Below are 26,322 nucleotides of genomic sequence, written 5' to 3'. Positions count from 1 at the left end.
TTGTTCTACATGTTTCAATAATATAATTCAGTTTGCTGTTATCGTCAGTCAACTATGCTATTGTTTTGGACACGACACTAGAAATACCAGCCAGTTAAATGAAAGTTAGTGCGGAACTAAATTTGCAGTATCACACGTAATTACAAGATATTTACAAATTTTTATCCCTTAAATACACGGAGATTAAAGGCAGAAATACATTTTATTAAGACTTAAGCCACTTTTCTTCTCATTTACGCCACTGCCTCTACCCTCCAGAAATTCTTCGGTTTGAGAAACAAGTGATAAGCTTGGATCCCCAGTAAGTGTTACCCTATGTTTTCCATTGCCTCTGGAAAGTAAATAATTATTCTGTGTTTGTGATAGAAAGTGCGAAGCTGAGTAATGTGAAAGAAGACAGACATACTGTAAAAGTTACTTATCCAAAATCATTATATATTCATAAAATGACGAAGCTTGAATTTTCGAAGAAAAGAGACAAAAAGAAACAAACCAATAATACATTTAGTTTTCATTTAACACTACATGACCTTGACAGTAATTTGTGCAATAGAATGTAATTTAAATCAACGAATCATAACGCATAATTATTTTAGGGACCAACCTGTGTATTATACCTATTGTAACAGTCGCCTCATGCACTAATTTATGGTTATCCGTGTCGATTGACTTAAAAGTCATCCAGAAAGCAAAACGCTCTTCATTCTAACGTTAATCTTCCAATCTATTCTGTGCCTCTATTGGTTCCTAAGCGCTTGGAATCACAAGACAAAAAAAAATTGCTCTTTTCTGCAGAGATACTCAGAACTGGTGCAAAGAAAAGTCTTATATCAGTCTAGTTATGATGGACTCATAGAAAGTCAAAGGAGTTTCGTTTATGATACTGATTAATCAACAGTAACGAGTAAAAGGAGCAGAAAGAGAGACTAGAAATATAAAGAATGGAGATATATCCGTTTGAGGGGGATGAGAAAGGTAATGACACGTTGCTGGACCGCTTCAACATCAACTACCTCCTGTTCTACGACAATGACGGGGAAGGAAACTTCTCCGCTGGCAACAACACCAATGGGTCATACCTCAACCACACCGTCATCATCGTCAGGCCGGATTTTCTGTACCCCAGTGGCTACTCTATGCCTCACATCATCATCGCTTCAATAGTAGTGACCTTGCTCATGATTGTAGTGGTAGTCGGCAATATGCTGGTCATAATTGCCATAGCAACAGAGAAAGCTCTGAAGAATATACAGAATTGGTTTATAGCTTCGTTGGCGGTTGCAGACTTCTTCCTTGGATTGGTTATCATGCCGTTCTCTTTAGCTAACGAAATAATGGGGTACTGGATTTTTGGGAACTGGTGGTGCGATGTTCATAGTGCGATGGACGTCCTGCTGTGTACAGCATCCATCATGAATCTGTGCCTCATTTCTCTGGACCGATATTGGTCCATTACCCAGGCGGTGGACTACCTGAAGAAGAGAACACCTGTCAGAGCAGCTGTGATGATCACACTTGTCTGGATACTCAGCGGTCTCATCTGTATACCGCCGCTTCTTGGCTGGAAGGTGGACCGTCCTGTCGAGGAATTTCCCAAATGCCAGGTACTCTGCACATGTTTGAATGGCATGTCTTGTAAACCCTAGAGAACCGCGTATCCGAGAAATGCGTCTGCCTACACAGATGTTACTTCAATTTGTGTGTCATTATAGATTATACAGTGTAGTTAGTTAGTTATTGGAGAGGGTGGGTTTCCCCATGCACTCAGATCTGTATTGGTCCATTGTGCTTCCTCTATGATTTCTACCAGTCTCTATATCCTACCGGTACTGGTGCTTACCATCAGTCCCGCCCAGCCAGCGAGACCGGCTCTACTGGCTGAGAGGTATCTATAATGCTTCCCCCATCTACCAGAGGTGTTAGAGACTGCTGTTGGGCGGGAAACGTCCGTAATTTTGGCTCAGTGACCTCATTTGGAGATATGAGGTTTTTTACGTACCGTAAAGCTACGACACGGGACCCACGGCTTAAAGTCCCTCCCGGAGGACTTGTTCCCTGAATTTTTCCGCCCTTAAAAATTCGACGACCTCCGCCGGGTATTTGAACCCGCGTACTACGAGTCATGAGGTGGGAACGTTACCTCTAGACTACGGAGGCCGCTTTATACAGTGTAGCAACCACACATACATCCTTTACAATACCTTCGTTACTTTTTACAAATTTTATTAATTTTTTTGTCATATAAACTATATATATTTTGTTGTTTTGGACACAATAAACGGTGATATATTCGCATGAAGAGTGATCTTTACAATCCATGAGTGATGAATGACAGGAGGTTGGAAAAACAAAATATTTGGAAGCCTCATAATTAATTTACTAACTAATTTCAAAATTCGCCACTGCATACGAACCCTGAGAACATGTAATCCACTTCTTATCCTCATGATCTGCCCCACTAAAATGTCTCAATATTACCATCACATGTTGTCCTCGGCTTTTCAAGTTGACGTTAATGGTGAAGCTTAGAGCTTTGGAGGAACTGACAGTAACGTTGTAGCCTATACCTCAGTACGATTCATAAGTGTTTTCAAAGGAGGTAGAATCCTGATTGTGTAAAATAAAATACTGAATTAATGATCTCCTAGGGTTTAACCCTATATTTAGATCTCAATTTTGTATGTGACGAATTTCAACTAACCATATGTTCTGTGTTGTGAAAGGACTGACGCAAAGATTGTTACTTCTTGTTTAATGACGCGCTGTCGTCCGCAATTCTTTCTGTGACAGTATTGTTCTGAAGATAGAAGCCGTCTGACAGTAATAGCGCTTGAAGGACGTCATTTGTTGAATTGGTGCTCATAAATGTAGGGCACGAATTGTCATACATGAGAAGCGACAGGTTCATATCGATAAAAGAAGCTTGAAATCGTTGTCCTGCAGTTTGTGTAGCTATTAATTCCCGTAAAATTTGTTCCTGTACTTAACTAAATAATACGCCATGAAAGCGTATGGAGAAATTAATTTATAGAGCCATATTCTTGACCTTGGCTCTAGTTGGAGGTGAATGGTCAGCTTTGCGCCCCAGTCGCTTTACCCGCGGGGGAAGAGCCCCCTGTACCCATCTGATAGGAGGCTGCGTGGGCTCCAGAGCCGGTCTGGACGACGTGGAGAAGAGGAAATTCTTGATCTTTCCAGGACCTGAACTCTGACCCCTCCGTTTTTCAACTTATAACCAGTCGCTATACTGACTACTGTATCCCGACTCCGTATTAATTCCCATGAAAGTTGAAATTCTGAATTTAAGTTTGCTAAAAAATTGGGTACATTATATCAATCTCATTTATCAGCGCCGTAATATATTATAACTGATTCCATGGAACAGAATCATTCCTGAGAAGTTAACTGGTCCTGCTTATAACGTCTCGCTACTGACCACGTAGAAAACACCGCTTTGCATTATTGCAGTATTTATTTCGGAAACTTGCTTGTTTGCGTATCCGTTACTTATCAACGGCTGTTGTAAAGTTGCTTATTTTGTGATCGTTGCCTAAAAACGGTTTTACATGCCAAAGTGTGAAGAATTGCTTGAGTTTTGTAATTAAGAACTTGCCACGTGTGTGTTTATATCGAATTCCCCTGACGGGAAGCGCAAGCAACGGTGTTACCGCAGAGCCACCTCTCCCTTCGTGTCATGATGTTTGTACTGTTGCGTAACGGGGGAGGGTACCTAGGAAGCCACAGAATGGTACACTGACACGGCAACACGCGTGCAGCTGCCTGTGTTCATGAATGCTGCCTGCCACAGAATTAACGCTGGCTCAGCATTTTCTAAGCCGGTTGAGTCGTTATTGCAATAAACTATGTGAGGAAATTATGACTATTCTCTGTCAGTAGCTTCGATCTGCATGACCAGGCCTGCAATAAGTACAAAATTAACCTGGTGAACTTAGCGATATGCAGAGTGTCCCAAAAGTCAGCCAATTTAAAAATATTCATTTGTGTCAACGGAAATTTTCACATTTAAACGTGTCATTCAATTTGTAGAAGGTTATCACAGTGTTATGAATTATGCGGTAAACACGGAGAATATGATTGCGTAAAACTATTTGTAAATTCAGTCAGTCACTGGATGGAACAATGGAAAATCAAAGTAAATCCTGCAGAATCCTCCCAAATGATATTTACAAAAAGAACAGCTGTCTGCCCGCAAGTTAGTATCAGCAACATCCTCATACCCANTCATACCCATCAAACAAGAAGCTAAGTATTTAGGACTCCACCTTGACGAGAAACTAACGCGGAGAACGCATATAAAAGTTAAGAGAAGACAACTAGAACTCAAAGCCAGAAATATGAATTGGCTAATCGACAAAAAATCACAGCTATCTCTTGAAAACAAAATAATCCTGTACAAAACAATAATCAAACCAGTCTGGACCTACGGGATAGAGTTATGGGGATGCAGCAAACCTTCCAACACAAAAATTCTCCAAACGTTCAAATCCAAAACGCTAAGAAAACTAATTAATGCTCCATGGTACGTATCAAACGCTACCTTACACAATGATCTAAGCATACCTTATGTAACAGAAGTCATCAGAGCATACGCGGAGAAACACGAATACCGGACCACTCAAAACAACAACCAACTCATAAGAAACCTCTTCAACCAACCAGCAATAGAAAGAAGACTAAATAGAATGTGGCCAGAGGATCTCATTAGATAAGCACCAGAGAATCATCGGAGGATGATACCGGCTTCATTATTACACACACCCATCCCTTTTACTAATTACTCTATTTATGTATATCGAGTAGATTGTAAAGTTATTTTAAAAAAATCAGTCAATAATAAAGACATAATTTTAACGTAAATTTTAATAACCGGTTAAATAACTTTTTGGGTCATCCTGTATTTCTCTTTTATAATATAAACTGTATAATGAAGAAATTCCAGCTACGTAAACTTAATCAAACACAACCTCAAAGACTTTCACTGTTTGCCAGACCTGTAGCTTCGCCATAAAATTAATATTTCATATAGTTTTTTTGGCTGTGTTTATTAAACATTTCAAAACAAACTGTCATAGTCTAAAGGGCTCTGATGTTGTTGCATTAGGCTAGAGATTAATACATTTCTGGACTTTTCCCATCATCTTGTGTTCCAAATAACACAACTTTTCGGAATGTGGGGTCTGTTTCCGTTCTAGGATGAAAGTGTGGGATATCCCTACTCTGTTTTTTCCGTCAGAAAGATCTGACCTCGATGACGGGGTCATTAAATGCGGAAGATTCCAGTTTCCGCAAAATTATGTCCATTAGAATAACATACAATGCACAACGTCTAAAAAACTCAGTAATATATCATTTGCCAAGATCCATTTGTTCATCAGTTACCTCTTGAGATCTAACAACAAAAGAAATGTATTCTTGATTAGGATTATTTTAGGACGCGAAGCCATATAAAATGGTAGATACTTAGTTAGTTATTTAGAGAGGGTGGGTTTCCCCATGCACCGCGACCAATTTGATCTATTGTGCTTCCCTCTATGATATTCTACCAGTCTCTATACCCTACCGATAAATGGTGCGTACCATCAGTCCCGCCGAGCAAGCGAGTTCGGCCACTTGCTTAGCGGTATCTATAATGCTTCCCCCATCTATCAGAGGCCTTAGAGGCTATTGTTGGGCGGGAAACGTCCTGGAATTTGGCTCAGTGATCCCCTTTGGGGATATGAGGTTCTTTTACGTGCCGTAAAGTTACGACACGGGACACACAGCTTAAAGTCCCTCCCGGAGTACTTGTTCCATGAATTTTTCCGCCCTTAAAAATTCGACGACCTCCGCCGGGTATTTGAACCCGCGTACCACGAGTCATGAGGTGGGAACGTTACCTCTAGATTACGGAGGCCGCTATGGTAGATACTTGCTGACGTTTAACCCAAATTTCAGTAAACTTATACCAGACTACACGATGTCATATTCCAGAAGACAGTGCTCTACATAGTTACTGCTGTGAGAACCACGGGTGTCACATAAATGTAATCAGATCCGTGGAGTTGTAGGTCACTTTACGATGACGTCACTATCGAGACTATATAGCATCAAATGGTAGAATGATGGACGAATTATGAATTGAAAAGGCTCTGGAAGGAAGCGATAGCCTCCTAATTGACTTACTATCCAGGCATTTGTCTGGAGGGACTGAGGAAAAGTAAGATAGTTTTCAATGATGATGGTTGGTGTCCCTGTCGAGATGTGAAACGAGTACATCCGTAAGTTTATAGCGTAACCGTGACACCATCCCGTTCTGCAATTAGATTCTAGAGGCCAAGATGTTTTTCTAGGTCATTCTACGAAATAATTCAATAAACGTTACATACAAATTCTGTTTGCTGGGATATAATGCTGTGAATTCCTCTGAAAGTCAGCCAACGTTTCGGAGGAACATGTCTCCGTCTTCAGGATAGAAGAATAAGCCAAGCAAGAAACTAGCGTGGAAACAAGTGGTTAAAAGATACACCATAGAAGACAGAACTGTTGATAACTACTGCTGTGAGAATCTCAGATCCTAAATGTTACTTAATTTTCGAAGGTCTGTTTTTATACATTTCAGTGTCATAAAGTCCATGTTATATGGGTCCCTTATAGCTTAGTCGGTATAGCGACTGGCTACGGGCTGGAGGACGGAGGAATCGGAGTTCGAGTCCCAGTGGAGCAAGAATTTTCTTTTCTCCATGTCGTCCAGACCGGCTCTGGTGTTCACCCAACCTCCTATCCAATTGGTACCGGGTGCTATTTCCCCAGGATAAAGCGGCCGTGGCGTGAAGCTAACTACTCACCTCCAGCTAGTGCCGAGGCAAAGAAAATGTGGATATGTATATCCACTTCCTTATACACCTTCATGCTTAATTTATGTGGGTCCCTTGTCGCCATGACATGGCATGTCCTCAGATTGCGGATGGAGCAGGCGGCCTCCAGATACGTAGGGCAGCTACGACTATGTTGAATAGGCAGTCGTGGACATCCAAGTGATGGTCTTCCGGCTTGGGGGTTGGTTGTGAGGCTAACAACTGTTACGAAATGTCACAAAAAAAACCTCGGACCTGGACCAGTTCTTTGGGTGAATTGATCTTAAGAGGAATAGGACGGGATGGTATGGATTGGATTAATCTGGCTCAGGATACGGACCAGTGGAGGGCACTTGTGAAGACGGTAATGAACTTTCGGGTTCCATAAAATACTGGGAAGTTTTCGAGTAGCTGCACAACTGGCGGCTTCTCAAGAAGGGCTCAGCTCCTAAATCTGGATGAAAGAGATTCGACTCTGGGCAGGAGCATGGCAATCAAAATAGAAGTTCTGAGAAGAACTAATAGCTCGCTTTTCTTGATACGATAAGCACCGCATAAAAAACGACGCCGCGTCCGACAATCCTTTTGTTGCGCTTGTATTCGTTGCCGCGGTAATGTTTTTACCGAGCCGTTGCGCAGCAACAAGAGGATGCACATAAAGGCACAGACACTGATGAGATGGATTTATGAAGTACGCCGTTAAGAAGTGCTCAGGTGTCATGATATACATGCTGTGGCGATGGTGTATAATACTCAGAATCAATGGGTTCCCGGACCCCGTCCATCGTCCGGAAAACCAGAAACTAGAAAACACAACGCTTCGGAATCCAGATCCGCCTCCGTCCTCAGGTGAGGCAGAGATGGTCTCTATCACTGGTTATATCTAATGCGCTCAACTGAGTGCGATTTCCCCTTTTTAATGCCTGTTGACAGAGGAAGATACAGGTTCCGAAACGTCGTATTATTTTAAATATACGGAAGAAAATTGACCATATCCAACATAATTTTATAAATTTATCAGAGATCATTGTAACAGATCGTAGAGGATTATCTGTGATCGATTCTGCCTGAAGCAGTCAAACAAATGTCTGGATCCCCCCCCCCCAAAAATAAATAAATGAATAAAGGAAAATATGGAACTTAAATTTTAATGCTGTTATAATATTGTTGTTTGCCACCTAAAAGTCAGAATATCTGAGTTACAGCGGGCGTCCATTGCTAGACGACGGCTTTTAAGCAGCGTTTACCGAGCGTTGCTCAGCAATGGTCTATTCTAGCTTGTTGTCCCGGCCACATGTTTTTAATAAACCGTTGTCTAGGAATGGACGCTCTCTCTGACTGAAGATATTCCGGCTTTTAGGCGGAACGCCACAGTATTAAGAAGTACAGACAGAATTTTAAGTAGGACTGCTGAGAACAAGGATCGAGATACGCTCGGTAGATTGCTTATAATACCCACAGGAACATCAAGGACAAATTTTGAGAAAATCTGGTATGTAGTAATGGCGTAAAATGTATGGATTTCAAAAGTCGAATCAGTTTTCCCCCCGGCTAGTAACGTATACAGAAACTTGTTAGTAAAACCTCTTATAAAGCTTGTACTGCCACAATGAAAAGCTATTCAATGACAATATAAAAAGAACCCCATAATTATTGCTACTGAATGTGAGTAACGGTAACGTTTCCCCTGTGCTTAATTAAGTATGATGTAAATAAAGTATATGGTTGAGTGGAGGTATAGCTCCATTCATACATACGAGTAACACTGAAATTAAATGGGGATTATTGACACCCAGTCATCTTAGACCCTGAAGAAAGAGCTCACGGTACACATTGAATAGAACGCTGGATGTACCCCAAAGCGTGTCTGGACGCTTTAGAACAGAATGTCTTTCCCCTACCAAGAACTGATCCTGTTGCTTCCACTTGGAGCCTAGGGCATCTGTGAAACACTTCTTTTCAGTTCAGTTTCTAAATTTAAGACAGTTGGTAGGACTCCTTGCACGGGGGATCAGCCCGTCGCAAGACCGCTACCTAACACAAACACAGAATAAACGCAGACAGGCATCCATGCCTCGAATGTGATTAGAACCCGCGATCCCAGTGTTCCAGCGAGTGAAGGCATTTCACACCTTAGGGGCCCATACACGTACGAGTCTGGCACGGCGAGCTTGACTCGGGAGCCGGGCTCGGATTAATTTCACCACACACGCATGAGCATGGCGACCCACACGCGGACGAGTCTGGCTTATTGTAACACGAGCTGAGTCGGACTCGCGAGCCAGACTCGTACGTGTATGGGCCCCTTTAGGCCGCACGGCCACTATGACCGTCTATCAGAGTAGTTAATCTGAACTAATTTGGCGCACGGTTCATGAATATTTCTGCTGGAAGGCGTATTAAGTAGTACTGAACTAAGCTACGTCGGTTCTAAGCCTGTCGATTATCGGTTTTACCCACGAATACTCGATCTTATTCCGAAGCGCCGCCGCCTGCGTCTGTTTGTATGAATAGGGACTCATATTGGAAATTCCCAGACTCTCGGAAACCCTTTGCATGCCACTTCTGCCAACTGCCAAACATGAATATACAAGTATTGTAGGGGTACATGTTCATCGGTCCGCAAGTTTCACCTTCCAAACACAGAGAAACTTTCGTCAAGCGGCGATGTTTCCAACTTCTAGGGGCACCCTGTAGCCTAACTGATTGAGACACTATACTAGAAGCCGGAAGGTCGCGGGTTCGATTCTCGTTGACGTAACTGGATTTTTCAGTTGTCCTAATCCTTCCAGTCGCACTATGGCCCTAGGAACGACTCAGCTTCTAACAGAAATGAGTACCAGGAATCTTCCTGGGGGTTATAGGGCAGCTGGTGTGTAAGGCTGACAATTTTACCACCATCTGTTAACCGATTGTTTAGAAAATATGGGAGCCTGGGCGTATCACAACCCTGTGGACCTCCACGGCAAGCTACAGGTATCTTTTTCCTTGGCACTACAGCCCCAGTGGGCCTAGGCCTAGGCCTACCTCCATGAACTTCTCCGTTCACTTCGGTTTTTCTAGATTTCACACATTCGGTAGGACTCCTTGGGCGGGTGATCAGCTCGTCGCAAGGCCTCTGCCTGTACACAAACACAGAAATACTCACACACACAAACTAAACATCAATGCCCTGAGTGGGATTCGAACCCACGATCCCAATTCTCAAGCGAGCGAAGACAGTACATGCCTTAGACCGCTCGGCTACCGTGACCGGCACTGTATAAGAATAATATATAAGAATTCAGTTCGTACCTCACAGGAAACAGATCCGAACCCACGATCCCGGCTTCAGAGCAAGCGAAGACAGTACATGCCTTAGAACGCTCGGCTACTGTGACCGGCAGTGTATAAGAATAATATATAAGAATTCAGTTCGTACCTCACAGGAAACAGATCCGAACCCAGTGACCGGCAGTGTGTAAGAATAATATATAAGAATTCAGTTCGTACCTCACAGGAAACAGATCCGAACCCACGGTCCCGGCTTCAAAGCCAGCGAAGACAGTACATGCCTTAGACCGCTCGGCTACCGTGACCGGCAGTGTATAAGAATAATAAATAAGAATTCAGTTCGTACCTCACAGGAAAGAGATCCGAACCCACGATCCCGGCTTCTGAGCGAGCGATGACAGTACATGCCTCAGACCGCTCGGCTACCGTGACCGGCATGCTACAGCTATAGCTTTACATTTTTATCTTTTCTCAGGCAAAAGGAAGATTTTACGAGTTATGGCTCTGTATATTAAACAGTTATAAATCTGCATACTGCTGGAGTAGCGTAGTCGCTATAGTGACTGCCTGCGGGCTGGACGACTGAGGGGTCGGAGTTAGAGTCCCCGTAGGGTCAAGAATCTTACCTTCTCCAAATCGTCCAGATGGGCTCAGGGGCCCACCCAACCTCCTATCTAATGGGGACTGAGGATTCTTTCCCCGGGGGTAAATAGGCAGGGACGTGAAGCTGACCACTCACGTCCAGCTAGAGCCGAGGTCAAGAAAATATGGGTCTATACATCCACTCCCCCGTACGCCTTCATGGTGTAGTGCTTAATTCGTTGAACACAGGGACAACTATACTTTTACCTTTACCACACTGCACATGTTTTCGTATTCATTTACTACATATGCAAATTAATTTCTGCAGGGTCATTAGCACTGCGGGTAGGGCGTGGCCTAGTGGTTATACCGACTGACCTAACCACACAGCTGTAGGATATATATATATATATATATACGTGTAGAATCTAGCTTAATTTAACCTTGCCCAGCGCAACACTATACAGTTTGTCTCATTAGTGTCCTGGTCAGCAAGCGATTTTCGAGTTGTATGCGCAGGTAAGTGCGCAGAGAGAAGCAGAAGTTCATATTATTTGGGTTAGTTAGTTAACTTTTCGTAACGTAAAGTAATCTAATCCAGCCCGACCTGGCTGTCTTAATCACAGACACTGTATTCTGATATCTCTCCAAATCATCAGTGAGCTTGCAACGAACAGTAAGAACAAGACCATTAGAGATCTGTATAGAGGAATAAATGACTTTAAGAGGGGTTACCAGCCTAGCAGTAACTTAGTGAAGAATGAGAATGGTGATCTGCTTGCATATTCACACAACATTTTGAATAGGTGGAGGAACTACTTCTCTCAGTTATTGAATGTACATAGGGTCAGTGATGTTAGGCAGACAGAAATGCACACACCTGAGCCGTTAGTACCTGATCTTAGCCCTTTTGAGGTTGAAAGTGCTATTGCAAAATTGAAACGGCATAAATCGCCAGGTAGTGATCAAATTCCGGCAGAACTTATTCAAGCAGGAGGTGAAATATTACATTCTAAGATCCACAATCCAATTACTTATATTTGGCAGAAGGAAAAATTGCCTGATCAGTGGATGGAGCCTATTAATGTACCAGTTCACAAGAAGGGTGATAAAACTGACTGTAGTAATTATCGGGGGATATCACTGCTATCAACTTCATACAAAATTTTATCCGATTTTATTTCCGAAGGTTAAGTCCATATATAGATGAAATTATTGGGGATCATCAGTGTGGGTTTCCACGTAGTAGATCAACTACAGATCAGATCTTTTGCATTCTTCAGATATTGGAGAAAAAATGGGAGTACGATGAGACAATACATCAAATATTCATAGACTTCAAGAAAGTCTATGATTTAGTTAGTAGGGAAGTATTGTACAATATAGGCCGCGCCATACCTCAAGCGGTTAGTCGCTAGCTTCTCACAGCGGCAGCCCGGGTTCGATCCCGGGTCTGGTCAAGTTGGATTTGTCGTGGACAAAGTGGCCCTGAGGCAGGTTTTCTCTGAGTACTTCGGTTTCCCCTGCTAATCTTCATTCCACCAATTGCTCCACAATCACCCTCACCTATCATCTGGGGCTGGTACAGTAGGCCAGAAGCGGCCGCAGTACGAGGGACTCAGTCCCACCCCACTAGTAATTAAAAAAAAATTGTACAATATTCTGATATAATTTGGGATACCCATCGAACTAGTTAGGTTGATTAAAATGTGTTTACAAAAAACGTATAGTAAGGTCCGTGTAGGTAAACATTTGTCTGATAAGTTTCCTATCCAGGGTGGTCTAAAATAAGGAGATGCTTTATCGCCAATCCTTTTCAACTTTGCTTTAGAATATGCCATTAGGAAGGTCCAGGGAAACCAGGTGGGACTGAACTTAAATGGAACACATCAGCTGTTGGTCTACGCCGATGATGTGAAATACCGGGCGATAATGTAGATACCATAAAAAACACACACAAACTTTAATTGACGCAAGTAAAGAGGTTGGTCTAGAAGTAAACACAGAAAAAACTAAGTATATGTTGCTCTCTCGTCACCAAAATGCAGGGCAAAGTCATGACATAAAGATAGGAAAGAGATGTTTTGAAAATGTGGCACAGTTCAGATATTTGGGAACAACGATAACAGATCGAAACCTGATTCAGGAGGAAATTAAGAGGAGATTGAACTCGGGTAATGCTTGCTACCATTCAGTCCAGAACCTTTTGTCTCCTCGTCTGCTATCCAAAAACATAAAAATTAGAATACACAAAACTATAATTTTGCCTTTGGTTCTGTACGGGCGTGAAACTTGGTCTCTGACATTAAGGGAGGAATATAGACTGAGGGTGTTTGAGAAGAGGTTGTGTTGAGGAGAATATTTGGACCGAAGAGAGATGAGGTGACAGGAGGTTGGAGGAAACTGCATAATGAGGAGCTTCATAACTTGTACTCTTCTCCAAGTATAATTAGAACGATCAAGTCAAGGAGGATGAGGTGGGCAGGGCATTTAGCACGAAGGGGGAGACGAGGAATGCATATAGGGTATTTGTGAGAAAGCCAGAAGGATCTTTCCATTGGGAAGACCAAGGCGTAGATGGGTGGACAATATTAGATTGGATAGAGAGATGGGATAGGATGATGTTGATTGGATTGATCTGGCTCAGGATAATGTGCAGTGGAGGGTTCTTGTGAACACAGTAATAAATCTTCCGGGTCCATAAAATGCTGAGAAATTCTTGAGTAGCTGCAGAATTGGCGGCTCCACCAGAAGGGCTCAGCTCCATGAGTAATAATAATAATAATAATCCAAATCATCAGTTTCTTGTCGTAAGCTAACCTAAGCATATATTGTCAGATCTTATCTTTACCTGAAGAAATTGAAAATTATATATTGTTGACTCTTTCGGAATTTCTCAAAACACTAATATTCTTAGATATTTTACACAGATTCGCGATATAAGATACCGAAAATCTTTTTCTTTCACTTATCTCCTGAATTGGACGTCAAGTAAGTTCAAGTGTCTTAGATTGAATTGCTCGTAATTGGAATTTTATAATTTTACAAATCGTGGAAAATTACACAAATCTTAAGTACTTCGTGACTTAAACTTTGAGGTAGTTTGTAAACAGCAACAGAGACATGGTGTTTTCTATGCTATCCGTGCCGAGATGTTATAAGCAGGACAAGTGAGGGAGTTAGCGAGTTCGCTGCGGCTCGGTCGTTGTGAGCTATTTTTGTTAGAAGTTGGTAGCTGAGGCCGGGAACAGTTTGGAAACTCAGAGGAAGAGGAACTCGGCAGTTGGAAGCCGCTACCAAGCAACTTCTCAACGGGGTTAAATAAAACAACGGAACAACTCGGTCAGAATAGCCGGTTTTCAGGCCTAGGTTTGAACCGGGGACATCACGAATACAAAGCAGGAAAGCTCATCACTGGTAGGACATTCAGTTACATGCGTTTATGAAGTCAAACGTTTAGTTGAATAATACACTTTTTTAATGGCTCTTCCATTCCATTCAGTGCCCAGGCCTCTTATTCAGTTCCCCAATCACTTTTCACAGATGGTAGGGCTCCTTGGAAATGTGATAAGCCCGTCGCAAGACCGCTACCTAAGCACAGAATAAACGCATACACACACCAAACATCCATGCCCTGAGTGGGATTCCAACCCACGATACCAGCGTCCAAGCGAGCGAAGATTGTTCATGCATTAGACCGCGCGGCCACTGTGACCAGTAGAGTGATACAGAGACGTATGTAAAATGCATGTTAAATTGTTTATAATCGGTAGAATTTAACACAACGTATTACTGCAGATTGGGGGGGGGGATAAGGGTTCTAGTCCCTGCCTCCAGACCGGCTGCACTGTCGAAGTTGTTTCTTGATTCTGAACAGTCCCTGTGATATTATCTTAACGTCTGCTTCCTGGTTTTTTCTTTTCATCACTCGCAATAGGACGGTTGGTTAAATTCTACTGGTTTCGCCAGCACAGTCATCCTTGGTTTCGAGCCCCGCAGGATTCCTAACCGTATTTTTTTTATGTCTCACAATTTCCTCTCTCTTACTCACAATCATCTCAAGATTCATTTGTATATTCCCGGGGCAGCTGAACAGATTCCTTTCCAAATTGAGATTAACCAGCAGCCACGCCTGGACAAAGATGGAAGACCTCATATGTCCTTTGTGACTACGACGCCTTACCTAATTTAAGATTTCATCACCTGGGACACTATTTCATGAAACCGTTCAACTATTTATGTGACCCGTTAAGTAAATTACTATATCCCGTTCGGGGGGTGGAATTGTTAGGGAGCTCTAACTAGGAGGGGCGCACGATAGACAGTCGCAGTGTAAGGGTCGGTTTTGCCTGTCCCCAGTGCGTTCATTCATTCATTCATACAAGGAATTGGCACATATGGCTTCCTTAACCAATCAGATCAGCGAACCTAGTTCGGACATTTCTCCCATCTGGTTCCCCCCTTATCAGCAATTAGGTTACCAACTCACATAGAAGATCTGTATTACGTGACAGATTCTTCGTGTTTTGCTATAATGGGTTAGTCTCGAGTGTTCAGGTTTTACTCCACAGCTGGCTCTGGGGGTAGGCACTGCATGTCTTCACAAATTTCCCTTTTTTTTTTCTATGGCCTAGTGCTCATACACTTGGTTTTATTGACTAGGTTTGTAGCATAAATTTCTACTTCCCTCTCCATCCTAATTCCATCAATTTGCGTGCTTTATCACACTTTTTATTGCATATTTTCTTGTTATCTCCCCCCGAATTAGCCTGGTCTCTGGTAATTAAATAGTCGTGGTGAATGTTAAAGGTTCTCTGGGATCGTGGGTTCGAATGCCAGTCGAGGCATGGATGTCTGCCTTTATTCTATGTTTGTGTTCTTCTGGGTTTAGCTAGCGGACTTGTGACAGGCTGATCTCCCATCCAAGGAGCTCTACTGACTGTGTATAGTTTTAAGAAACTAACAAATCGGCCATAGAGAAAGAAAAACTACCTTAAATTCTGTAGCAACACTAACAATTAATGCATCAATTGCTTATTTAGGTGTTTCGGTAAAGTAATATATTGAGCACCTGTGTTTCGGCCCTAGTCTGGGCTGGATATGAGAGATCCGGCGTGTAGTTAAGAAGAGAACCCTGTACATCACACGCAGTCTTTAGTGCGGTGCAGAAGTTGGCTCATTATTATGGGTGAAATACACGTAAATTGGTCATTTCACGGTGTATTCCAAATTATGCCGAGCCATAAGCAAAATTGACTGTATGCTGCAACTGTATATTCAAACAAGTGGAAGTTACGACGAAAATCAAAAGATAATTGAACAGGCTGTAAATATCATTCATACAGGACAAAGTAATGGAGCACTGTTTGTCGATGTGTACTGAACGCAATTGCTATAAGCTGTAACCTATTTTTACATTCCAAAGATTTACAACTCTGTTTGTCAGAATCTGCCGATATACCTCACCCGTTAAATCAGCTCTGTTTACATTCCTCTGTTTGAAATAAACAAATAAACTGTAACACTCTGTAGCCTGTAACTCGTTGTTTTTTGGGAGCACTTGAATTGACGCAATAGGCGTAATTGTCAAATATGTTTTATTCTTATTGTATTTAAAAGTTCTCGCAACTTTTTTCCTTCCTCTTGCTTCCACTTTGGAGCATAAGGCTCATTTTTCAGTTTCTTGATCATTTTACAGACGGTAGGACACCTTGGACGGGTGATCGGCTCGTTGCAAGTTCTCTACCTAAACACAGGACAACAAAAACACAGAATAAACACATACACATACCAAACATCCATGCTTTGTGTGGGACTGGAACCCACGATCCCGGCTTCCGAGCGAGCGATGACAGTACATGCCTTAGACCGCTCGGCTACCGTGACCGGCAGTGTATGAGAATAATATATACGTAAGGATTCAGTTCGTACCTCATAGGAAACAGATCCGAACTCACGATCCCGGCTTCCGAGCGAGTGAAGACAGTACATGCCTTAGACCGCTCGGCTACCGTGACCGGCAGTGTATAAGAATAATATATAAGAATTCAATTTGTACCTCAGAGTAAACAGATCCGAACCCACGATCCCGGCTTCCGAGCGAGCGACGACAGTGCATGCCTTAGACCGCTCGGCTACCGTGACCGGCAGTGTATAAGAATAATATATAAGAATTCAGTTCGTACCTCACAGGAAACAGATCCGAACCCACGATCCCGGCTGCAGAGCGAGCGAAGACAGTGCATGCCTTAGACTGTTCGGCTACCGTGGCCGCAAAGGTTTTCTCGCGATAGTGACTGAAAATTTCAGTTGTAACGCCATGTAGTTTGGAGAAGGGCTGACGTTCGGTGGATCATATCACCTATATCTTTATCATCCATTACAAAACAAAGAATAAAAAACAAAGGAAGACGGATTCAAAGAACAGAGATCTACTTACCACGTGCTGGTTTCTTGCTTGGCTTACCCTTCGGCACTGAAGATAACGGAAATATGAATATTCGAATCTTACGGTATTATTCTCAACTACACAGCGTTATAACCCTGAAGACATGCTCATTATGTTCAGTTCCAGTCTGCATGGGAGTCTTGAGGATAAGGTTCACCATGTTTCCATATCCTAAGTTCCTTAACACCGTAAAATGGTGTTGTCTACACGACAGTGAAATCTACAGACTGAAGACAAAAATAGACACTGAAGTGTCAACATTTGTTTGTTATGCACAGGTGTTGAGCTAAATGTTTCGACCTTTCCTACACTATCATCAGGCGAGTCACAGGAATATCAGACTAAGCTCCTGCACTGGATTCAGGAGTATCTCTCCTGAATACCGAATCTTTAACATTATCTTGACCTCTTCGGGTGGTAACTCAGTCGAGATTCGAAACAGATTTCTCCTGATTATCGAATCTTTAACATTACCTTGAGCTCTTCGGGTTGTACCTCAGTCGAGATTCGAATCAATTTTCTCCTGATTACCGAACCTTTAACATTACCTTGACCTCTTCGGGTTGTACCTCAGTCGAGATTCGAATCAAATTCCTCCTGAATACCGAAACTTTAAAATTACCTTGACCTCTTCGGGTGGTAGCTCAGTCGAGATTCGAACCAGATTTCTCCTGATTACCGAACCTTTAACATTACCTTGATGTTTTCGGGTGGTAACTCGGTCGAGATTCGAACCAGAATTCTTCTGAATAGCGAAACTGTAACATTTCCTTGACCTCTTCGGGTGGTAGCTCAGTCGAGATTCGAACCAGATTTCTCCTGAATACCGAAACTTTAAAATTACCTTGACCTCTTCGGGTGGTAGCTCAGTCGAGATTCGAACCAGATTTCTCCTGATTACCGAACCTTTAACATTACCTTGATCTTTTCGGGTGGTCACTCGGTCGAGATTCGAACCAGATTTCTTATGAATAGCGAAACTTGAACATCACTTTGACCACTCCGGGTTTAGTAGAGGAACTAGTGAGTTCGATTTGCTTATTGCATTAAGGCACTGACAGTTTTGAAAAATCTTTATTGCTATAACTCCCGGCTGGCTGACGACGTATTTCCTTATGTGACCTATTGTTTCCGGCTTGTAATTTTGTTATAAAATATTCATTTCATAATATGTCATTCGTTCAGTATTGATCTGAGTGTGTATTCAAATAAACAGCACCCTGCTGTGTTGTCGCTTGGCACGGGTTGCGGACACTGAACAATTTTACAAAACACGGAGTTGTACTGTGGTGTAGTTGGAAATTCTTGGTGTACTGGTATCGTCCAGTGTGAAACCCGTAAGCTCATCGTGGCCGCCACATAAAAGCCTCTCAAAATGAACCTGCCGTGAGCTATTTTAGTCCATTTCATATTCCCACATCCTGTCTGAGTTCCGTCTTGATATTATCTTTCCATCCAAATTTAAATCAGCATGTGCTCTCTATTCAGGGGGGGTTTCCAAAAAAATGTATGCATTTGTTATTTCTCATGTATCCTACTAGCTTCTCCCCGTCAGTTCTTACTGTTACGTGTATTAGTGCCTATAGACGGGTTCTGGGTTGCATGATTGGATGTATTGACATCATATACACACAGCTCGGGACTACAGGTATTTTAGCGCTATCGCTGATCTACACACTCCACAGTTCACCGTTACACACACAGTAGTGTTCTCAGTCTTCACTAGTCGTATCCTGGCAACGGATTTATAAGAGTCTTACTGTCATTTCAAATCACACATGGAGTTTTATTTTCACGGCCTAATACCTTTCTTGTTATTTATTCTCAAACACCTTCGGTTGCCATCTCCAGAAGTCGACTCAGTTCTTGAAAACAACTCACTCAAACGACTTTTTTGTCTTTTTATAACTACTCGGCACTGACCACGTAGAAAACAACCTCTCTATTGTTGAGAAGTTTCTTTACTGATCCGTTTTATAGCAATGGACGCCTATTTCTGTTCGCTTACCCTTCTGCGGGAATGTGTTTAGCGAATCGTTGCTTAGCAATGGATCTATACATCACATTACTACGAGTATGTAGGTTTTGGGATTGTCACAGAGGTGGTTATGCCTCCTTCATACTGGTTCCTTGCTTGGCGTATTCTTCAGCCCTGAAGACTGAAGCAGCGTGTTCCTCCGGAATATTGTTCGACTTTCAACGAACTACGCGGCGGTATATCCGAGAAGACGGGGCTCCGCATCCATATTAATATGATCTCTCTACCAACACTAAATTCAGAGTACAAATTATGAACTCTTCGTTAAACTGTATGCTATTTTGTCTTCCGTTTTGCTTTATTTGAGGTCCACGTATTTTCGTAACTTTGCTCTCAGACATCCTCAGTACAGAATTTAGGGGTTTCTTGGTTATCAGTATTAAGTCCTACACTTGTACGCTGAAGATTGAGATTAAATACTCACCCAAAATATTTGTACACAGACCACAAAAAAAATGCTCCTTAGTCTCAGTCCACAAGCGTACTCTACCGACCGACCGAGCGACCGCCGCTTGTCGGCGAAGTTAGTGCCAATTTTAGCGGATAGAGGGTGTCGCATGGTCAGCACAACGGCCGTTAATCTAGATTTTCTAGACCAGATGTAATAATTAAGAATATCACAATACGAAATTTGTAATAGGTTGATTTACCTGAAGTTGGAGTCGCGATTTCCTTTCGAAGCTTTTGTACAACCCTGATAAGATGATACGACTACAGAGTGTTAGAACATGGAAGATCGAAATATGTGTTTCATTCATGTTTTTATGAGAATATATTACTCAGCAGTTGCGCAGAGCGTAGGCGTTTGCTGCTTTGCTGTATTAGCCCAGTTTCTGCCTAAAGGGATTTGAAACTGTCAAGAGAACTGCCAGGCTCTGCAATCGATCCGGCGGAATAAAATGACACGCACGGACTGGAATCGAAAAGCATTACAGAGAGCAGCGTTAGTTTCAAAATTGAGAGGCTTTGGGTTCATTTCACCTGAAACTGATAAACTTAACGGCGTTCATGCTCTGATCTTCTCGTATGTGGAATTTCAATGAGCAAGTTATTGGCTTTAGGTTAAACCTCAGTTCCTCAAACTGTGGATCACATATTCGTCCCTGAGTCTACCACAACAGCAATTCCTCAGTGTTAATTTTCTGCAGCCCCACAGAAAACCGTTAAAATATTTAAAATATTTGAGTGATATTATATATGCACGTAGGATTCCAGATTGCGCAGTCGGTATAGCGACTCGCTACGGGCTTGATGACCGAAAGTTCGGTGTTCGAGTCCCGGTAGGTGTAAGATTTTTCTTTTTTCCACATCGTCCAGACCAGTTACGGGACCCACCCAATTTCCAAACCATTGCGTACTGGAGGGGGGAGGCTATTTACCTGGGGGTAAAGCGGCCGGCGCGCGAAACTGGCCACTCATCCGAACTAGTGTGGAGACCAAGAATACGTGGTTATACATATCCACTCCCCCATACGCTTTCATAGCCTACTCAGGTAAGCAAAGGGACACATTTTTTATTTTATTATTTATATAAAAAGGTAAAGTTGACCCTGTGTTTAAGTAATTAAACACTATGCCATGAAGACGTGACTGAGTAGATGTATAGATCCATATTTTCTTGACCTTTGCACTAGTTGGAGGTAAGTGATCAGCTTCACCCCCCACCAGCTTTACCCCCGGGAAAGAGCCCCCGGTATCCATTGTATAGGAGGTTGGGTGGACCTCAGAGCCGGTCTGGACGATTGGAGAAGTGGAAATTCTTGACCCTACCAGGACTCGAACTCCGACCCCACGGTCGTCCAGCCAATAGCCAGTCACTATACCGACTGAGCTATCCCGGCTTATATATGTTTTGAAAATTTTGAAGCTTGATCTGTGATATTAAGAGAAAATAAACTGAAAGAAGCCAGAATAGCTCAGTCGGAATAGATACTTGGTTATGTGCTGGAAGGCGGAGGAATCTATGTTCGATTCCCAAAAGAGGCAGAAGATTTTTCTCTTCTCCAAAAGGTCCTGACCGGCTGTGGGGCCCACGCAGCCTCCTACCCAATAGGTACTGGGGTCTTGTTAAGGGCGAAAAGCTGCAGGAGCTCACCTCCATCCAATTCCGAGACGAGGAATGTCTGAGCTACATCTGCGTTCTTTCATACGTCTTAAAGGCATGGCGAATAGTTGATAAACCCAGTGACAAATTCGCCTTCACAAATTTTGTATAGTGTTTGCCTTCCCTTAGTTGGTTACAGTGGCCGCGCGGTCTAAGCCATGAACCGCTGTTGCTCGCTCGAACTCTCAGGTGGCTTGATGCACATACTAAGTTTCGTAAAGATCGGTTCTGGCATTCAAGTGTTGTTGCGGTGGATACATATACAGGCACACAGACAGATAAGTGATCGTATAAGTATACTTGTATTATTTTAGAATAAGGAAATTAGGCTAAATACTAATTCAAGCCGTTGTGCTTCTGACTTGTGTTTCATGAGTGCACGGTTTGAATCTCGGCCATGACACCAACTAACCTGATTTTGGTTTATCGCAGTTTTCCTCAGTTTCTTAAAATATCTCTACAAATCGGGGGTTTTCCCGAGCGGTAACAGTGTTGATTCTTATTCAAGAGTTGTCCTGTTCGTATCCTTGCCGAGATTTCGACTATTCTGATTGCTGTTTTCGTCAGTTTCTGCAGGCAAGTGAACCGAAGACGCTAGCTAAAGCCGTAACTTTTCCATCTTGGATTAGAGAGGTGCTCGAATTGGTTACATTCTTCTGTAAGAACAGCCACAAAATTTTTGAAAGCAAATCGACTTTATTATTTTCAGTGATATGCTTTTCTTTTTCCGAACATGCCGAAATGTAACTAGCTTTTACTTTAATCCTTTCTGTTCATTAACCCCCTCCCCTTGTGCGTGGAGTCGGAAGTCTGTTTGCTGGCTATAAATTGGAACACGCGCCCTCCATTACAAATTGAACAACGGCACATCTGCCGTACATTTTTTTTTCCTTGGCACTACAGCACCAGTGGGCCTAGGCCTACCTCCATGAACTTCTCCGGGCGTACAATTACTGTTGATAAATACTAATGTTCTTCTTGTGAGCCCTTCCGCCACTCTTGCAGTAAATGTAATGCTAACTGAACTTTTCAGAATGAAGACAGGTTTAATGCTAACGAGGGATGCTTTTATGTGAATATAAGGCGGATTGCCTGTGTAAATACTGGTCGTTTCAGTTCAGAATGTGTTCATGTGTCGGCCTGACAGCGAGTGACTGAATAAGTGAAGTGGGCAGTCTCTCAGCCAGCCAGACAGGGATTTGGTGAATCAGTCAGTCAGTCAGTCAGTGAATCTTTGAGAGAGTGATTCATTCGGCCAATCTAGTGAGTTAGCGAATGTTTGAGCAGGTTGTTTATTAACTCGGATAATTAATGACTCATAGAGTCATTCAGTAATTCAGAAAATGCGCGAGATATTTAATTCTTTAACCTGTGGGTGAGTAGGTCATTTAGTCAGGCAGTTAACCTGTGAGTAAGTGAGTCATTTAGCTAACCAGTCAGACAAAGAATGAGTCATTTTGTCAACCGGTAAACCTGTGAATGAGAGAATGAGTAAGTAGCTCAGCGAATCAGACAGCCAAAGAATGAGTGAGTCATTTAGTCACCCAGTCAGCCAGGGAATGATTGAGTAACTCCTGTAGTCAAACAGTCAGCTATGCAACGAAAGAATGAGTCGTTTAGTTGTCCAGTCATCCAGCAAAAATTTGAGTCGTTTAGTCAATCAGTTATTTTGTGAATGAGTGAATTATTTTAGTCACCAAGTCAACCAGTGAATGAACTACTCATGTAGCCAACCAGTCAGCCAGCGAATAAGCGAGTCATTTGGTCAGTCAGTCAGAGAATCAATGAATTAGTCATCAAGTCAGCCACTGAATGAGCGAGTCATTTGATCAACCAGCCAACCAGTGAACCATTAATTTATCAGTTAGACAGCCAGAGAATGACTGAGTGAGAGAGTTATCCATTCTACCAGTCAGCCAGTGTGGAGTCGCTCGCACCAACAGAGCTGCCACCAAAACGCGATGGATTGTCTCGGTTAACTGTCCAATAAACTGTATAATGTCGTCTGGCAAGACGTCTTCATAGCTCTGTTAATTCTCGCCTGCAAGCAATGGATCATTATTCACAACTTCGCGGCCGTTTGCTCGCTATGATTAGATTTTAGGTAGCTGTGTGTTTAACTGTCAACATTGAACAATGATGACGGGTTCATGCGAGGGCCGAGGCAGCTGTGACTGCCGCGACTGCCTACCCGGGACCAATCGATCACTTCGGAGCGGAAGCGTACGCATGTTTCGAATTGCATGATTTATGTTTTGGAAATGGAACAAAAGCAAGTGTCTCTCTCTGTTATTTTTGTTTCAAAACAGGAGTGGGAGTGAATGCACCGGTCTGGATTACACAAATTTTCCATGTGTGTTCCTTTTGCCATTCCAATTTTCATAGAGATGTTTCCTCATATAGTTTCTTAGTTATTTAACGACTCTTTTCAAGTACATCGTCGAATATTAGGATTACAGTAAACTGTGAATGGGAAGGGGAGACAGTGGTAACGGCTCTGGAGGTTTACTCCCTCCTCGCTACATGTTTATTCACCTTCAGTCATCTCGGACATGTGTCAAATAGCCCAAAACACCCATCGCTAATAGAGATTATCACTAAACTTAACAGGATGGTTGGGAGACTGTAGAGGGGACATAGGGAAGTAAACTGGAAGGGGAAGGAGATTTAGAGAGGGATGGTCCATTAGACTTGTGTGTATGTCCCCAGCATAGCCATGTAAGATAAACTGTATGCTATTTATAATGTAATTATCCTAATTATCAAAGTACACGTCAATAATGCAACAATATAAAAGACATCAAGAATATGTCACTCACTAAATATGTATTTTAATACTTTATGATTTTTAAAACAATTAAGTGTCAATAGGACTCTAAAAGTATATTTTATACATTAAAAGTGATTATCAAAATTTCTAAAATGCCTCTAGTTTTACGTTATTTTTTTCTAGTTTACGACATATTTCGGCCTCACATGGGCCATCTTCAGGTTTTTTTTCCTTTTTTTTTCTTTTGGGGAGACCACTGGACTGCTCCCATGCACATCAATGTTTAGTTCTGTCTCATGACTAGAATGCTGTTGTTGCACTCTTTTGCGGATATCATAGATTTGTGTGTCGTATTTCTCTTGTGTATGTGTCACTAGTGCGGTCTTTCTGTATACGTCTGTATACATTTTAAATATTTTAAAATCATAAAATATTAAAATGCATTTTTAGTGAGTGACGTTTTACAGATTTAGATAATCACTTTTAATTTATAAAATATACTTTTAGTGTCCTGTTGACATTTTAATGATTTTAACATCATAAAGTATTAAAATACATTCTTAGTGAGTGACATTTTACAAATTGAGATAATCACTTTTAATGTATAATATATACTTTTAGTGTACTATTTAAATTTTAATGATTTAAACACCATAAAGTATTAAAATACATTCTTAGTAAGTGACATTTCACAAATTGAGATAATCGCTTTTAATATATAAAATATACTTTTAGTGTCCTATTGACGTTTTATTGGTTTAAACATCATAAAGTATTAAAATACATTTTAAGTGAGTGACATTTCACAAATTGAGATGATCACTTTTAATGTATAAAATACACTTTTAGTGTCCTATTGACATTTTAATAGTTTTAAGAATCATAAAGTATTGAAATGCATTTTTAGTGACTGATATATTCTTGATGACTTTTATATTGTTGCATTATTGACGTGTACTTTAATAATAAGGATAATGCATCAATGCAGCGGGATGCTAAAATACAGTATTTATAATGTAAATTTACCTGTAATTCCTGCCTTTCCTGTGTATAAATTGCTCCACAATCACCCTCACCTATCATCTGGGGCTGGTACAATAGGTCAGAAGTGCCCGCAGTACAAGGGACTTAGTACCATCCCACTAGCAATAAAATAAATGAAGAGTTATATCTTTTGTTATATAAAGTCGTGTAGTCCATTGAAAGTCAACGGACGTTACGGAGGGACACGTCGCTTCTATTTTCAGAATCGAAGAATAAGATTAGTAAGAACTCATTCACTCATTCATGGAGCTGAGCCTTCTTGAGAAGCTGCCAATTGCGCAGCTACTCATGAAGTTCCCAGCATTTTATGGAATCCGTAGGTTCGTTACCATGTTCACAAGAGCCCTCCACTGATCTCTACCCTGAGCCAGATCAATCAACTGCATACCATCCCATCCTATGTCTCTAAGATCCATTTTAATATTGTTCACCCACCTACGTCTTGGTCTTCCCAGTGGTTCTTTCCTTCTGGCTTTCCCACAGATATCCTATATGTATTCCACTTCTCACCATTCGTGCTACATGCCTTTCCCATCTCATACTCCTTGACTTGGACAAGCCGAGTAAGAAACCAACATTAAGCAAGTGGTAGGCACATTTGGTGCCCTGCTTTTTTCGACCCTGAAGATGTAGGCGACGTGCTCCTCCGACACACAGAGTGACTATCGACGGACTACACGCTGTTATATCCCAGTATACTCTGCTGCTTTTGCGAATGGTACTAGACTTGCACCAGGACGTGATGGCAGCTGCGTTACAGGGATGCGGGGAGGGTCAGTATTCACGTGGGAGACCAGATATGGAGCTGATGCAATTAGCTGTCCATACTTTCTGTTTGAATTCCGAGATTGGTGCTTTAAATATTAATTTAAATTAATGAAGACCAATTGGACAAAAAGAACAAATTTGTTCTCAAATGCAGTACTTTCCAGAATATTTCCCGCGCTCTGAATTTTGCTAAGTCCTTTGAACGCTATAATCTTAGAAACATAAAATTAATTTTAGGGAATAATTTCCGTTTAGTTTGCTGATGTAGAATTTCTTGAAACAGCGTGAAAACCTAGCAGTTACGACTGGTTTATTTTAGTGTGTATGAACATGCTAATTCATCTGCGTCCTTTATTTATGCTACAAGTCGGAAGGTCCCGGGTTGGAGTCCCGATGATGTAGATTTTTTTTTTCATTACCTAATTCCCTTCCAGCCGCACT

The 26,322-nt window shown here is 41.9% G+C and overlaps 1 protein-coding gene across 1 annotated transcript in view; it reads left to right on the top strand.

Annotated features, from left to right (window-relative positions):
- Positions 1-476: 476 nt before the first annotated feature.
- Positions 477-26,322, top strand: part of LOC111869297 (alpha-2A adrenergic receptor) — a 482,426-nt gene continuing 456,580 nt past the window's right edge. The window contains exon 1 of the mRNA XM_033753377.1: positions 477-1,604. Coding sequence (XP_033609268.1) covers positions 942-1,604 — 663 coding nt within the window. The 5' untranslated portion in view covers positions 477-941. The remainder of the gene's footprint in view (positions 1,605-26,322) is intronic.

This window comes from Cryptotermes secundus, unplaced genomic scaffold (assembly GCF_002891405.2).
Source record: "Cryptotermes secundus unplaced genomic scaffold, Csec_1.0 scaffold124, whole genome shotgun sequence".
NCBI lineage: Eukaryota > Metazoa > Arthropoda > Insecta > Blattodea > Kalotermitidae > Cryptotermes > Cryptotermes secundus.
Note: the sequence above shows the minus strand (reverse complement) of the source record. Positions and strands in the feature narration are given on the sequence as shown.